This window comes from Trichechus manatus, unplaced genomic scaffold (genome assembly GCF_000243295.1).
Source record: "Trichechus manatus latirostris isolate Lorelei unplaced genomic scaffold, TriManLat1.0 scaffold00028, whole genome shotgun sequence".
Taxonomy (NCBI): Eukaryota; Metazoa; Chordata; class Mammalia; order Sirenia; family Trichechidae; genus Trichechus; species Trichechus manatus.
Window position 1 is genome coordinate 18,940,668 of NW_004443964.1, and position 13,803 is coordinate 18,954,470.

A 13,803-nucleotide genomic window follows, 5' to 3' on the forward strand; every position below is an offset into this window, starting at 1 on the left:
CCTCTGCATGAATCTCTCCTCGCTCTCCATTCTCTGTCAGTTTTCTCACTCCATTTGGTGCTTGGCTGAGTTCTTTATCTCTTCATTTGATGTTGTAGGGTTTCAGGATTGTTGTATTCTCTGTTCGGCTTAGTTTTTCAGATCTTTGCTGTGGAGGGATGGCGTGGTGCTTCTGCCTAGAGTGCCATTTTGCCAGAACTCATCTAATATTTTTTTAAGTGCTGAATTATGTGATTATAATTTAAAGCAACTTTAACAACTTAATTCTTTAACAGTATTCACTTCCCTATTTGCTGTGCCTACTTATATTTTGCCTATTTAAACCAGTAGTTATAGACACAAAAGCTTACAGGAGCCTGAAGTAGAGAACTGAGTGAAACTGGCTGTGGTGAAGTGAAGATCACATGCCTTGTCCAAAGAGAAAAAAACACCAGCTACTGTTGTGAGGGAACATATAGCTAGTGTCGCCAGACCTTACAAAACTTTGCTGCAGTTTGGATTCAACTCACGGGTGGCCAATTAGTGACCTCTGATTTAAACATCGGTTAAGATCAACATATTACTAATCAGAACTATAGAAAATACAATTTTTTACTCAAACATAGCCATTTATTTTTATGGCTAAATTCTAGATAATTCGAAGTCCAAGGCAGAAGAAAAGTTGTATGTAAATATTTCATTATAAATATGTAAAATGTCAGCATTAATAAGCTTATGATGTAATACTCGCAAAACACCATACAAAATACAATATAGGGTTAAAATTCAATTATAAATGTTTTAGTAATGTGTCACTCACCTGTAAAAGTCTTCACTCCATTCATCACCTTTTTCAGATCAACCTTACCATTAACTGTAAGACAAGAAACAAATTGAACAGAAAAATGAGAATGAGGCTAAGAAAATGATGCTGCACACAGTTGAAGAAATTAGCAATGTTTATTTGCTCTAGAAAACTTAGCCTTTTTGTTACTTCCTTTATGAGAAGGTACAGCCCTGGTGGTGCTGCAGAAGAAAGATGTGGCAGTCTGCTCCCGTAAGGATTTGTTATTGTTGTTATCTGCCGTCAAGTCAGTTCTGACTCATAGGGACACTACGTACAACAGAATGAAACACTACCCAGTCCTGCACCATCCTCATGTCGGAAGTCTCTCAGAATATGACTGGGGAAGAGCTGCTGCCTCCTCAAAGTAGAGTCAACCTTAACGACATGGATGGAGTCAAGCTTTCGGGACCTTCAATTGCTGATGTGGCATGACTAAATAAGAAGAAACAGCTGCAAACATCCATTAATAATAGGAACGTGGAATGCACGAAGTATGAATCTAGGAAAACTGGAAGTCATCAAAAATGAAATGGAATGTATAAACATCGGTATCCGAGGCACTGGTGAGCTGAGATGGACTGGTACTGGCCACTTTGAATTAGACAATCATATGGTCTACTATGCTGGGAATGACAAATTGAAGAGGAATGATGTAGCGTTTATTGTCAAAAAGAACATTTCAAGATCTATCCTGAAGTACAATGCTGTCAATGATAGGATAATATTCATACGCCTATAAGGAAGACCAGTTAACATGACTATTATTCACCAACCACTAAGGCCAAAGATGAAGAAACTGAACATTTTTACCAACTTCTGCAGTCTGAAATTGATCAAACATGCAGTCAAGATGCATTGATAATTACCAGTGATTGGAATGCAAAAGCTGGAAACAAGAAGGTTCAGTAGTTGGAAAATATGGCTTTAGTGATAGAAACGATGCTGGAGATAGTGTGATAGAATTTTGCAAGACTGTAAAGATTACAGCCTTGGAAACCCTATATGGCAGTTCTACTCTGTCCTATAGGGCTGCTATGAGTTGAAATACTCGACAGCAATGGATTTGGTTTGGTTTTGGGTTCATGAGAAGGTAGAAGAGGAAATTAAGAAAATACACTCCTAGATAACCCTTGCATCAATTACAAGCTTTCTAAGAAAGTAATGACTAGAGAACTCTTCATATTGAATCCCAAAGGACTTCTGGAAGCTGTAATCAGAAGAAAATGCGGAGCCTTAATCACCTTCATTATTAAAGCAGAAAGACAAAAGGAAACTGAACACTTCTGGGGTGGAGTGTGACAACAACAAAGAATAAACACTATGAGGTTAAAAATAATACAGATAAAAAGAAAAATTATGAAAATAGAAAACTTAGAGAAAAGATAATTAAAAGATGAAGGACTCCAAAAGATAGTCCTTTGAAAAATTAATAAAATGTATTTAGGTTGCATAGGCCTGATTAAGAAAAGTGAGTATAAAACATTCAAGATTAGGAAAAGAAAAGGAACCATATCAGTCAGGGTTCCGTCAGGAAAAAGATGGCATCTTGAAATAGGGTAGTGAGGAATGAAGGATTTATTTACAAAGGTATGGCCACTGGTATGAGCAAATAATTGAGAAGCTGGACTATATGAAGAAGAACGGGACATCAGGATTGGTGGAAGACTCATTAACAACCTGTGTTATGCAGATGACACAACCTTGCTTGCTGAAAGTGAAGAGGACTTGAAGTACTTACTGATAAAGATCAAAGACGACAGCCTTCAGTATGGAGTACATCTCAACATAAAGAAAACAAAAATTCTTACAACTGGACCAATAAGCAACATCATGATAAACGGAAAAAAGACTGAAGTTGTCAAGGATTTCATTTTACTTGGGTCCATAATCAACACCCAAGGAAGCAGTCAAGAAATCAAAAGATGCATTGCATTGGTCAAATCTGCTGCAGAAGATCTCTTTAAAGTGTTAAAGAGCAAAGATGTTATTTTGAAGACTAAAGTGCACCTGACCAAAGCGATGGTGTTTTCAATCACCTCATATGCATGCAAAAGCCGGGCAATGAGTAAGGAAGATTGAAGAATTGACCCCTTTGAATTATGGTGTTGACAAAGAATATTGAATATACCATGAACTGCCTAAAGAATGAACAAATCTGTCTTGGAAGAAGTACAGTCAGAATACTCCTTAGAAGCAAGAATAGTGAGACTTCATCTCACATTCTTTGGACATGTTATCAGAAGAGCCCAGTCCCTGGAGAAGGACATCATGCTTGGTAAAGCAGACGGTCAGTGAAAAGGAGGAAGACCCTCAACAAGATGGATTGACTCAGTAGCTGCAACAATGGGCTCAAACATAACAACAATCACGAGGATGGTGCAGGACTGGGCAGTGTTTCGTTCTGTTGTACGTAGGGTCGCTATGAGCCAGAACTGACTTGACGGCACCTAACAACAACAACAACAACATGGGCACTGTAAAAAGGAAACAAGAGATGATAAAACACTAACTGGGAGTATAGGTGCTGGAACAATGGGGAGCAGTTAGCCCTGCCTGCCCCTAGACCTGAAAGAGCAAAGAAAGGGAGTGATTATTAGAACCTGAAGAGAGCTGTTGCTGTAGCTGTTGCTAAAGAGCAGTAAGTTCTCAAACCTTTTGATGTCAGACATCCCGTATACCTTTACAAAAAAATAGACCTTTCATTTATGTGGGTTAACTCTATTGCTGTTTAGCATATTAGAAATTAAAAGAAAGAAATTAAAAATTATTTATTGACTGAGTCATTTCACAACAATAAGTAACCTATTATATGTTAAACTAATATGTTCTTTATTTTAAAAAACTATATTTTCTAAAACAAAAAAATTAGTGAGAAGAATAGATGTATAATCTTGCACGTGCCTGGCTTAATAGAAGAGCGCTGGATTCTCATACCTTAGTCTGGAGTCAATTTGTTATGATCTGTTGTTTGGGTTGAAGTAAATGAAGAAAATCTGACCTCACAGAAATATATAGTTGGAAGTAGTTCAATATAGAGGAATATTTTATAAAATAACATTTTAAGATAATTATAGATCTTCTTTGATACTACACCAAAATGGGACAAATAGTTTTTTCAAAGTTTTTTGCAGTGTGGATACTGAAACCACATCAATGAACTATTGATCCATGTTGCACTTTGAATGAATCCTTTACCCATGCATGATTTGGTAACACCATGCACTGGTAATTTAGAAAATACAGGTTCACCGAGTTAGGAAGGTATTACAAATATTGACACTTTTCATTATAAAAAAAAAAAAAACACATTCTGTAAGATCACTATCTATTTAATGTAAAAAGTCTTTAAGTATTCTGAAACCACCAAGCTCATCGTTGCAGATACAAGTTTTCTAAAATTCAAATTTTGCTTGATATCTCAAATTTTACCACAGGCAGAAAATGCAATCAATTGTTTTCTTTGAAACAACATGCTCACATTATTCATTTTTGAGAAAATAGCAAGGAATTTGAGCAATACCTATCAATTCTTCCTATCTTATAGGGAGAATAAGGAAAAAGTGAGCAGAGGAGAGAGATTTTGAAATCTTTCTCTAATTTGCACATACAACTAGCAAGAGACAGGATATGTTCTTCCTTTAGATCTGAGTTTTTCCTCTAAGCTTCTCAGAATACCTTCTTGATACCAATAAACATTTTTAATGATTCTTATAAATAAGTTTATAAGGCTATGTTTTTCTGCAGGGTTCACTGATATCTAAAATGCTCACCATCAACTGGCAGGCTTTGTGTCAGATCTTTAAGCTCCGTTTCAGTGAGGTTCATGCCCATATTTCCCAAAACTGTATCCATTTTACTGGTGTCAATCTTCCCTCCTTGTGAAGAGAGAGATATATAAGCAAAAGAAATATCCCTAAAATATGAGCATAAACCCTCATTTCCTGAGGATTATTGTTATCAGATATTATAAGCGTAGTAAGAGTCGATAACAGAAATAGAACTATAGCTTGTTTTAATCTTAATCTTCATGATAAATGCATTTAGTGTAAGATTTTAAAGGTGATTTAATAACTTCTCAGGGAATTACAGCAATGGTAACAATAAATCTGATTTTTCAAGCTAATTTTGTTTTCATTGTGTTTATTTCTACTGTTAACTTTTAACTGTGTTGAGATTCTAGTTTCCCATCCCCATTTCCTTTTACAGAACATTTTATTTAAGTTAAAAAGGAAGTCAATTTAAATAAAACTATGAATACTAGTACAAATGGTGTGTGGCCATGGCAGATATCGTAAAGGTGGCATGGAATGAGGGAAGAATGGGGACTCAGGCTGGACGTGACCTCACTTCATGCCTGGATCTCCAGTCTTACATCCCTCCACTTCCTTAGAGCCTTACTAGCTAATTTTTATTATATGAATGTCAGATTAGTAGTTTTTGAATAAATTAACTAAGTATGTGCTAATTTTCTCTTTACTTTTTGCTGTGCAACCTGGGCTCTGATCACTCCATTTTTGTCAAAGTTTGGAAAATCCCAAGAGAGCATGGGGATTCTTTCTAAGATACAACATAAGAAATTATTTCCTAAAGTACAGCCTGACCTATAAAAGAAATAAAAGTATGTAATAATACAAGTGTTAGGTGGTAGGGTTCATAGTTTAATCACAAGGAAATAGTAAAATTTCTACACATGAGGATCTCAGGTTTAGCTGCATTATGTTAAGTTTCACTCACCTTTAAGAAACTTTATACCATCCAGCAACCTTTTCTGATAGACCTTTCCATCTGTAAGAAAAAAGCACCATTCAGATTACAAAAGAGCAATGTGGGGTCTCACAGACAATACAAACTCAGTAATTCCATAAAGACATGAGTTGTTAATTGCCTTAGAAATGTTCTAATTTACCAACAAACAATAAAATTGTATAGAGTGGGGAAAGTTTAGACTTTTGTAATATAGGCAATTAATACCGGCACTTTACTATGCTGAAATCTATTTTCACTTTTCTTTTATGATATTTCATTTCCCTCTACTAGATCATTCCTCTTTCTTTTTCTCATTTATTCTGGCTTACATTTTAGATCTCTCAGTAGAATCAAAAGTGATAAAAGAAATAACCGAGCCCTGATGACAGGAGTCATGATGACACAATCGTTGATTCTCAAACTAAAAACTAAATGGCACAAGCGATATTTTAAGATACAATGTATCATTTAAAACTGTGTAACATGGGTCATAAGATTATTTTTGGCAAGCATTCAGATAGAGTTCATTTGAGAAGTTTTCACAATTAAACAATAAGCCTCTTGAGAAGACTACATTTTTATTTGAAATACTCACCATCAACTGGCAGATTATTCTTTAGTTCTGAGAGGTCTTTATCTGTGAGCTCTATCCCCATATTTCTTAGAACTGTTTCTATGTCATTGATATCAACCTCCCTTCCTTCAAAAAGATAGAAATGGTAACACATGAGACTTTAAAGATCTATTCTAAATAATAATAAAATATTCTATCACTGTTTCATTATAAGCCCCAACTACTGAATGCATAATAAAGTCAAATGTGTCTTGTTTGACTATAGTTATGGCAGAAAATGAAACTGTTTATTGCTTTAATTGCAGTAATAGAGACAAAATAACACAATACATGGTAATACAATTTCCTAATTCTGTTGTGAGAGATCGCTAGCAGGTAGTAAAACTTTAGTCCGTTTTAATTTCACTAACATTTATTTTAGCTTAATTTTTTTAGCAAATATGTTCGATTAATCTGGAAGAAATGTGAGTATAGGGCTTGTTAACAAAATGTGGAGCTGTGTTATATTGCTAAATCATCAAAAAGCCAGAATCAAAGTCTAGGTAATTGGACCACAATAATGTCATTAGAAATAGCAGAATTTAAAAAGGAATAATAAATAACAGGAAAAAAAATAAGTGTAAAGAATCAGAATCATATGTATTTGGTAACTTCCTCACCTGTAACCACTTCTACTTTATCCATCAGTTTTTTCAGATCAACTTTCTCATCGGCTGTAAGACAAAGTATTTTGTTTTTTAATTGCACTTTAAGTGAAAGTTTACAATTCGTTAGTTTCTCATACGAAAATTTATACACACATTGTTGTGTGACACGAGTTGCTCTCCCTATACTGTGACAGCACACTCCTCCTTTCCACCCGATTCCCCATGTCCATTCAACCAGCTCCTGACCCTCTCTGCCTTCTCATCTCGCCTCCAGACAGGAGCTGCCCATTTAGTCTCATGTATCTACCTGAGCTAAGAAGCACACTCTTCACGAGTTATCATTTTATGTCCCATAGTCCAGTCTAATCTTTGTCTGAAGAGTTGGCCTCGGGAATAGTTTTAGTTTTGGGCTAACACAAAGTCCGGGGGCCATGTCTTCTGGGGTTCCTCCAATCTCAGTCAGACCATTAAGTCTGGTCTTTTTACTAGAATTTGAATTCTGCACCCCACTTTTCTCCTGCTCTGTCAGGGACTCTCTGTTGTGTTCCCTGTCAGGGTGGTCATTGGTGGTAGCTGGGCACCATCTAGCTCTTCTGGTCTCAGGCTGATGGAGTCTCTGGTTTATGTGGCCCTTTCTGTCTCCTGGGCTAATATTTTCCTTGTGTTGTTGGTGTTCTTCATTCTCCTTTGCTCCAGGTGGGTTGGCACCAATCTATGCATCTTAGATGGCCAGCTCACTAGCTTTTAAGACCCCAGACATCACTCACCAAAATGAGATGCAGAACATTTTCTTAATAAACTTTGTTATGCCAGTTGACCTGGATGTCCCCTGAAACCATGGTCCCCAGACCCCCACCCCTGCTACTCTCTCCCTCGAAGTGTTTGGTTGTTTTCAGGAAACTTCTTAGCTTTTGGTTTAGTCCAGTTGTGCTGATTTCCCTTGTAGTATGTGTTTTCCTTCCTTTTACCTAAGTTAATTCTTATCTACTAGCTAGTTAGTGAATATTCCTCTCCCTCCCTCCCCACCCTCGTGACGATCAAATAATGTTTTCTTCTGTGTTTAAATCTTTTGTAAGACAAAGTTTAATGAGAGATAAACAATAACATGAACCCAGGAAAAATATATGTAGGACTGGAGGTTCTCTTTAGAAGATAACTGATAAAAATAAATTCACTTAAAATAAGGACAAATATTTCATAGTAAATGAATAAAAATAATTTGAAAAAGTTTGATTGGAGAATAAAGTTGAAAATTAAGAAAATAAGTTTCTTTTGTTTTATATTTAAGAACATCCAGGTTACAATAATAGCTATTCCATAATTCTAAGAACAAGCAATGAATCAAATGCTAACTTTTAGAGGTGTGTTAGAGTGTGATTTTCTGAAAAAATTATATTATCACACAATACAACATCATTTTGAACTTTAAAACAAGTCATATAAAAAGTCACTTTTACCAAAATAATCTTGAAAAATAAGAACAAAGTTGGAGAACTCACACTTCCAATGTCAAAACTGATTACAGATTTACAGTCATAAAACAGTGTAGTACTAGCATAAGGGTAGTCATATTGACCAACAGAATAGAGAGTCCAGAAATAAACCCATACATCTTTGGCCAATTTATTTTTGACAAGGGTGCTAAGTCCATTTACTGGGAAAAGAATAGTCTCTTCAACAAAAGGTGCTGAGATAACTTGATATCCACATGTAAAAAAAATGAAGTTTGACCCCTATTTTACACCATATAAAAAAACTAACTCACAATGGATCAATGACCTACATATAAGAGTTAAAACCATAAAACTCTTAGAAGAAAACATAGGCGTAAGTATCCATGACCTTGGATTTGGCAATGGATTTTTAGATATGACACCTGTCATGGATTGAATTATGTCTCCCAAAAATATCTGTCAACTTGGCTAGGTCATGATTCCCAATATTGTATGATTGTCCACCATTTTGTCATCTTATGTGATTTCCCTATGTGCTGTAAATCCTATCTCTCTGATGTTGATGAGATGGGATCAGCAGCAGTTATATAAACTCAATCTACAAGATTAATCTACAATTTAAGCCAACCTCTTTTGAGATATAAAAGAGAGAAGTGAGCAGAGAGACAGGGGGACCTCACATCACCAAGAAAGCAGCGCTGGGAGCAGAGCGTGTCCATTGGACCTGAGGTTCCTGCACTGAGACGCTCCTAGTTTAGGGGAAGATTGATGACAAGGGCCTTCTTCCAGAGTCAACAGAGAGAGAAAGCCTTCCCCTGGAGCTGACACCCTGAATTTGGACTTGTAGCCTACTAGACTGTGAGAGAATAAATTTCTCTTTGTTAAAGCCATCCATTTGTGGTATTTCTGTTATAGCAGCACTAGATAACCAAGACAACACCTAAGCATGAACAACAATAAAAAATAGAAAAATTAGATTTAGTCAAAATTAAAAACTTTTGTGCATAAAATGACACTATCAAGAAAGTGAAAAGACAACCTACAGAATGAGAGAAAATTTTTGCAAATCAAATACTGCTGAAGATCTAGTATCCAGAATATATAAAGAACTTGTACAACTCAACAACAAAAAGACAAACAACCCAATTAAAAAATGGACAAATGATTTAAATAGACATTCTCCAAGGAAGATATCCAAATAGCCAATAAGCACCTGAAACGACGTTCAACATCCCTAGTCATTAGGAAAACCCAAATCAAAATCACAATGAAATACCACTCCACATTCACTAAAATGGCTATTATATAAGAATAAAAGAAAATAACAAGAATTGGTAAGGATGTGGAGAAATTGGAATCCTCCTTCATTGCCTGTGGAAATGTAAAATCGTGCAGCCATTTTGGAAAACGGTTTGGCAGTTCCTCCAAAAGTTAAACATAGAATTAGCATATAACCCCTCTATTCCACTTCTAGGCATATACCTAAAATGATTGAAAACAGGTACTCAAACAAATATATGTACATGCATGTTCATAGCAGCACTATTCACAATAGCCAAAAGGTGGAAACAGCCCAAGTGTCCATCAATAGATGAATGTATAAACAAATTGCGGCATATACATACAATGGAATATTTAGTTCTAAGAGGAATGCAGTACTGATACATGCTACAATATAGATGAATCTCCAAAACATTATGTTAAGTAAAAGAACTCAGACACAAAAAGTCACATATTGTACGATTTCATTACTTGAACTATCTGGAAAAGATAAGACCCTGGATACAGGATGCAGACTGGTGGTTGCCAAAGTGGGTGCGGGGATGGGGAGAAACAACTTAGGAAATGAAAAAGTCACTTTTGCAAAAATGTTTGACTTTTTCCCATGGGTTCCTCTAAGTCCTTTGAAATTCAAATCATTCTGAATGGTCTATTATGTCATCACTCATGTAGAATATTTCTTTTTCAGTCATTAAATGGTCTGCTCTGCCAGGTCCATATTTGTTAGTGTCTTTGTGTGTGCTTTGAGCAGTCCTCCAACTTTAATTTCATTTCTTGAAATTCTGAATCTTTTTCAGTACTTGTGAAGACTGTCATCTTATATTGTCACATGCTGATGTAATGGACAGAGACAGACTAGTGTTAAGCTAGGAAGAATGTATGATAGGGACACGTTCATAGCCCATGTTACATAAGCAGTGATCCCCTGAACCTACACAGTGGCCAAAGTCCAATCATTCCACCACATCATTTGAATCCATCTTAAATTAAAAACCAAAATAAACTGAGTTTAAAAAATTATAGTTTAAAGCACACTTTGTATAATAAATATAAAAAATACACAAGCATATAAAGAAAAAGTAAATGATTCTTCCTTTTACTGCTCCTCACCTTCATTACCACACTACTAACTACTTCATTACCACACTACCACCACTACTAACAGTTTGGTGTATATGCTTTCAAACCTTTCTTATGCTTATGAAAGTATATATAAATCTCTCTTAAAAAACGATAATAACACACATATTGTTCTGTAACTTGCTTGTTAATAGTGACAAAAAACATATCTCAATATCCATGAATAGAGGAATGGCTGAACAAATTAGGTTATACCTTGATTTTTTATTTTCTTTTTTTTTTATTGTGCTTCAGGTGAAGGTTTACAGAGCAAATTAGTTTCTCATTAAACAATACACATATTGTTTTGTGACATTAGTTGCCAACCCTGCCACGTGTCAACACTCCCCTTCCCAACCTTGGGTTTGCCATTTCCATTCATCCAGCTTTCCTGTCCCTTCCTGCCTTCTCGTCCTTGTCCCTGGGCGGGTGTGCCCACTTAGTCTCATATACATGGTTGAGCTACATGTATTATTGTTTGTTTTATGGGCCTGTCTAATCTTTGGCTTCAGTACTGAGTTAAAAGGGTGTCCAGGGGCCATACTCTCAGGGTTTCTCCAGTCTCTGTCAGACCAGTAAGTCTGGTCTTTTTTTGTGAGTTTGAATTTTGTTCTACATTTTTCTCCAGCTCTGTCCGGGACTCTCTATTGTGATCTCTGTCAGGGCAGTTCAAGGTGTTAGCTGGGCACCATCTAGTTGTGCTGGATTCAGTCTGGTGGAGGTTATGGTAATTGTGTTCCATTACTCCTTTGGACTAATCTTTCCCTTGAGTCTTTGCTTTTCTTCTTTCTCCTCTCTCTCCGTTATACCCTGATTTGATGTCAGTGTTATATGGATCAATGAGAAAAAACAGGTTGCAGATCCTATTTTTATAAAACCAAATAATGATACCAAAAAACCTAACCCATTGCCATCTAATCAGTTCCAAGCCATAGTGACCCTGTGTGTTGCAGAGTAGAACTGCTCCATAAGGTGGAAGCAGATTGCCAGGCCTTTCTCCTGAGGTGCCACTAGGTGGGTTCGAACCTCAACCTTTTGGTTAGTAGTTGAGTGCAAACCGTTTGCACCATTCAGGAACCTTTAGATAACCATAAACCCTCCCCTTGTCATCAGCACCCCTTCTGAACCCCTAAATGTATAAAGAAAGGTTTTAAAAGAACAAAAATGAAGAGCCATGTTTGTTTTCTACTAGTTTCTTCTGAAAGCTATTCAAATGGCTTTTAAAATTTAGAAACAGTCATAATTAATCCTGAAAATGCATGATCTCTTTAACGTCACAATGTTTTACGTAATACTTACCATTACTCAGAAGATTCTTTACCAGATCAAGTTCCTTTTCAGTGAGCTTGACCCCCATGAAGTCTAAAGTAGTATCCAAGTTATTTACATTAACCTTCCCTCCTTGAGAACATGAAAGAAAGGGAGAAAAATTAAATGATTCTAAAATATAAGTATATTATTATCTTTAATTAGCGGGTGCTACAACTACTTGAATATATGTATAAAAAAGAATGACTCACAACCTAGTGTGACTTAATATTTTCAAGCCAAGAACAAAACTACAATAGATTTGTCCAACTCTCTAGAAGGTTAAAAGCAGAGCTGGAATTAGACCCTGTTTCCTTGAATCTCATACATACCCATATAGGAAAAAGTTAGGTGGGACAAGGGTTAAACAACTGCAATTAGAGAACACTCATCAATGATCTTCACGAAGAAGTAGAGATTGTAATTGTTTCCTAATCTCTCAAGTGTTTTCTCTTCTCCTGGTCAAATTTTGAAACAAATGACAAATCCTTTTTTTTTTCCCTCAGAAAAGTTTGGAAAATGCAAGCCAGTATACATAAACTAGAGGCTATTACCAGGTAAAACACAGATGTGCTACAAAAAGCAAAAATAAGGTATTATATTCTATTTATATAAATGAATGCTTGAGGCATATTTCACATGTCTTCTCATTGTGCTTCTTACTCACTTTTATTAGACTTCACATCCTTCAGCAATCTATTTTGAAACACCTTTCCATCAGCTGTAACAAAAGGTACAACTCAAATCTCTGAAAAACTGATATGGAGACTTATGAAAATATTACAAATTATATGATTTCAAAAAGATACATTTTAATACTTTTAAAATTAATCTATTTTGTGCTCACACAATATTGATATTTAAGAATGGAAAGATTTTCACAGTGACAAACCTGTCTATTCTTTGGTAGCAGAGATATTGATTAGTATAGCTCCTCTACATTGAAGGAAACCCTGGTGGTGTACTGGTTAAGAGTTCGGCTGCTAACCAAAAGGCTGTCAGTTTGAATCCACCAGGCACTCCCTGGAAACCCTATGGGGCAGTTCTACTTTGTCCTATAGGGGTCGCTATGAGTTGGAAATGACTCGACGGCACCTAACAACAACAGCATGGCAACATAGTGATGATTCTCAACTTATCTTCTAAGAGGTAATGACAGAATTTCTTTTCAAGTTAGAACTGCATTTCTATTAATTTATGGGACTTTTTGGAAACCCTGGTGGCGTAGTGGTTAAGAGCTACGGCTGCTAACCAAAAGGTTGGCAGTTCGAATCTACCAGGAGCTCCTTGGAAATCCTATGGGGCAGTTCTACCCTGTCCTATAGAGTCGCAGTCGACTTGACGGCAAAGGGAACGGGTACTATTAAAAGACTGAGAACTGCTTATACAGGTCCATAAAATCAAGTTCCTGGAAGGCATAGTGGCATTTATGTGACTTACCATCAATGGGCAATGCTTTCAACAGTTGCTTGCATTCCTTATCTGTAAGCTCAATCCCCACGTTTTTTAGAACTTTTTGGAAGTCATTAGAATCAATCTTTTCTCCTTTGAAAATATAGAATATTCATACGTAAAATACTAAAGAAAAATCTAATTTTTTCTAATTATTTCAAAGTATATGTTTAGATACTATACTATTGTTTTTTCTCTAATATCAGAATGAAGAGAAAAGACAGAATGACAGGTTTCTTCATAAAAAGAATCAAATAGTAAATAAAAAATAGAATTTGTCCCATAACATTAGTAAATGGGATGTATTTCCAAAACTGGGAATAACACCAGACAGCACAGAAAAAAATTTGGTTGTATAATTATCCAGAGATTAGGACAAGAGACGGTAGGTATAAT

General features: G+C 35.9%; 1 protein-coding gene across 1 annotated transcript in view; it reads right to left on the reverse strand.

Moving 5' to 3' along the window:
* Positions 1-13,803, reverse strand: part of LOC101342993 (uncharacterized) — a 512,538-nt gene that overhangs the window by 79,928 nt on the left and 418,807 nt on the right. Inside the window, exons 138-145 of the mRNA XM_023729385.1 lie at positions 13,396-13,500; positions 12,623-12,676; positions 11,947-12,048; positions 6,806-6,859; positions 6,168-6,272; positions 5,561-5,611; positions 4,597-4,701; positions 800-853 (exon numbers count right to left, since the gene is read on the reverse strand). Of these exons, the coding sequence (XP_023585153.1) occupies positions 800-853; positions 4,597-4,701; positions 5,561-5,611; positions 6,168-6,272; positions 6,806-6,859; positions 11,947-12,048; positions 12,623-12,676; positions 13,396-13,500 (630 nt within the window). The remainder of the gene's footprint in view (positions 1-799; positions 854-4,596; positions 4,702-5,560; positions 5,612-6,167; positions 6,273-6,805; positions 6,860-11,946; positions 12,049-12,622; positions 12,677-13,395; positions 13,501-13,803) is intronic.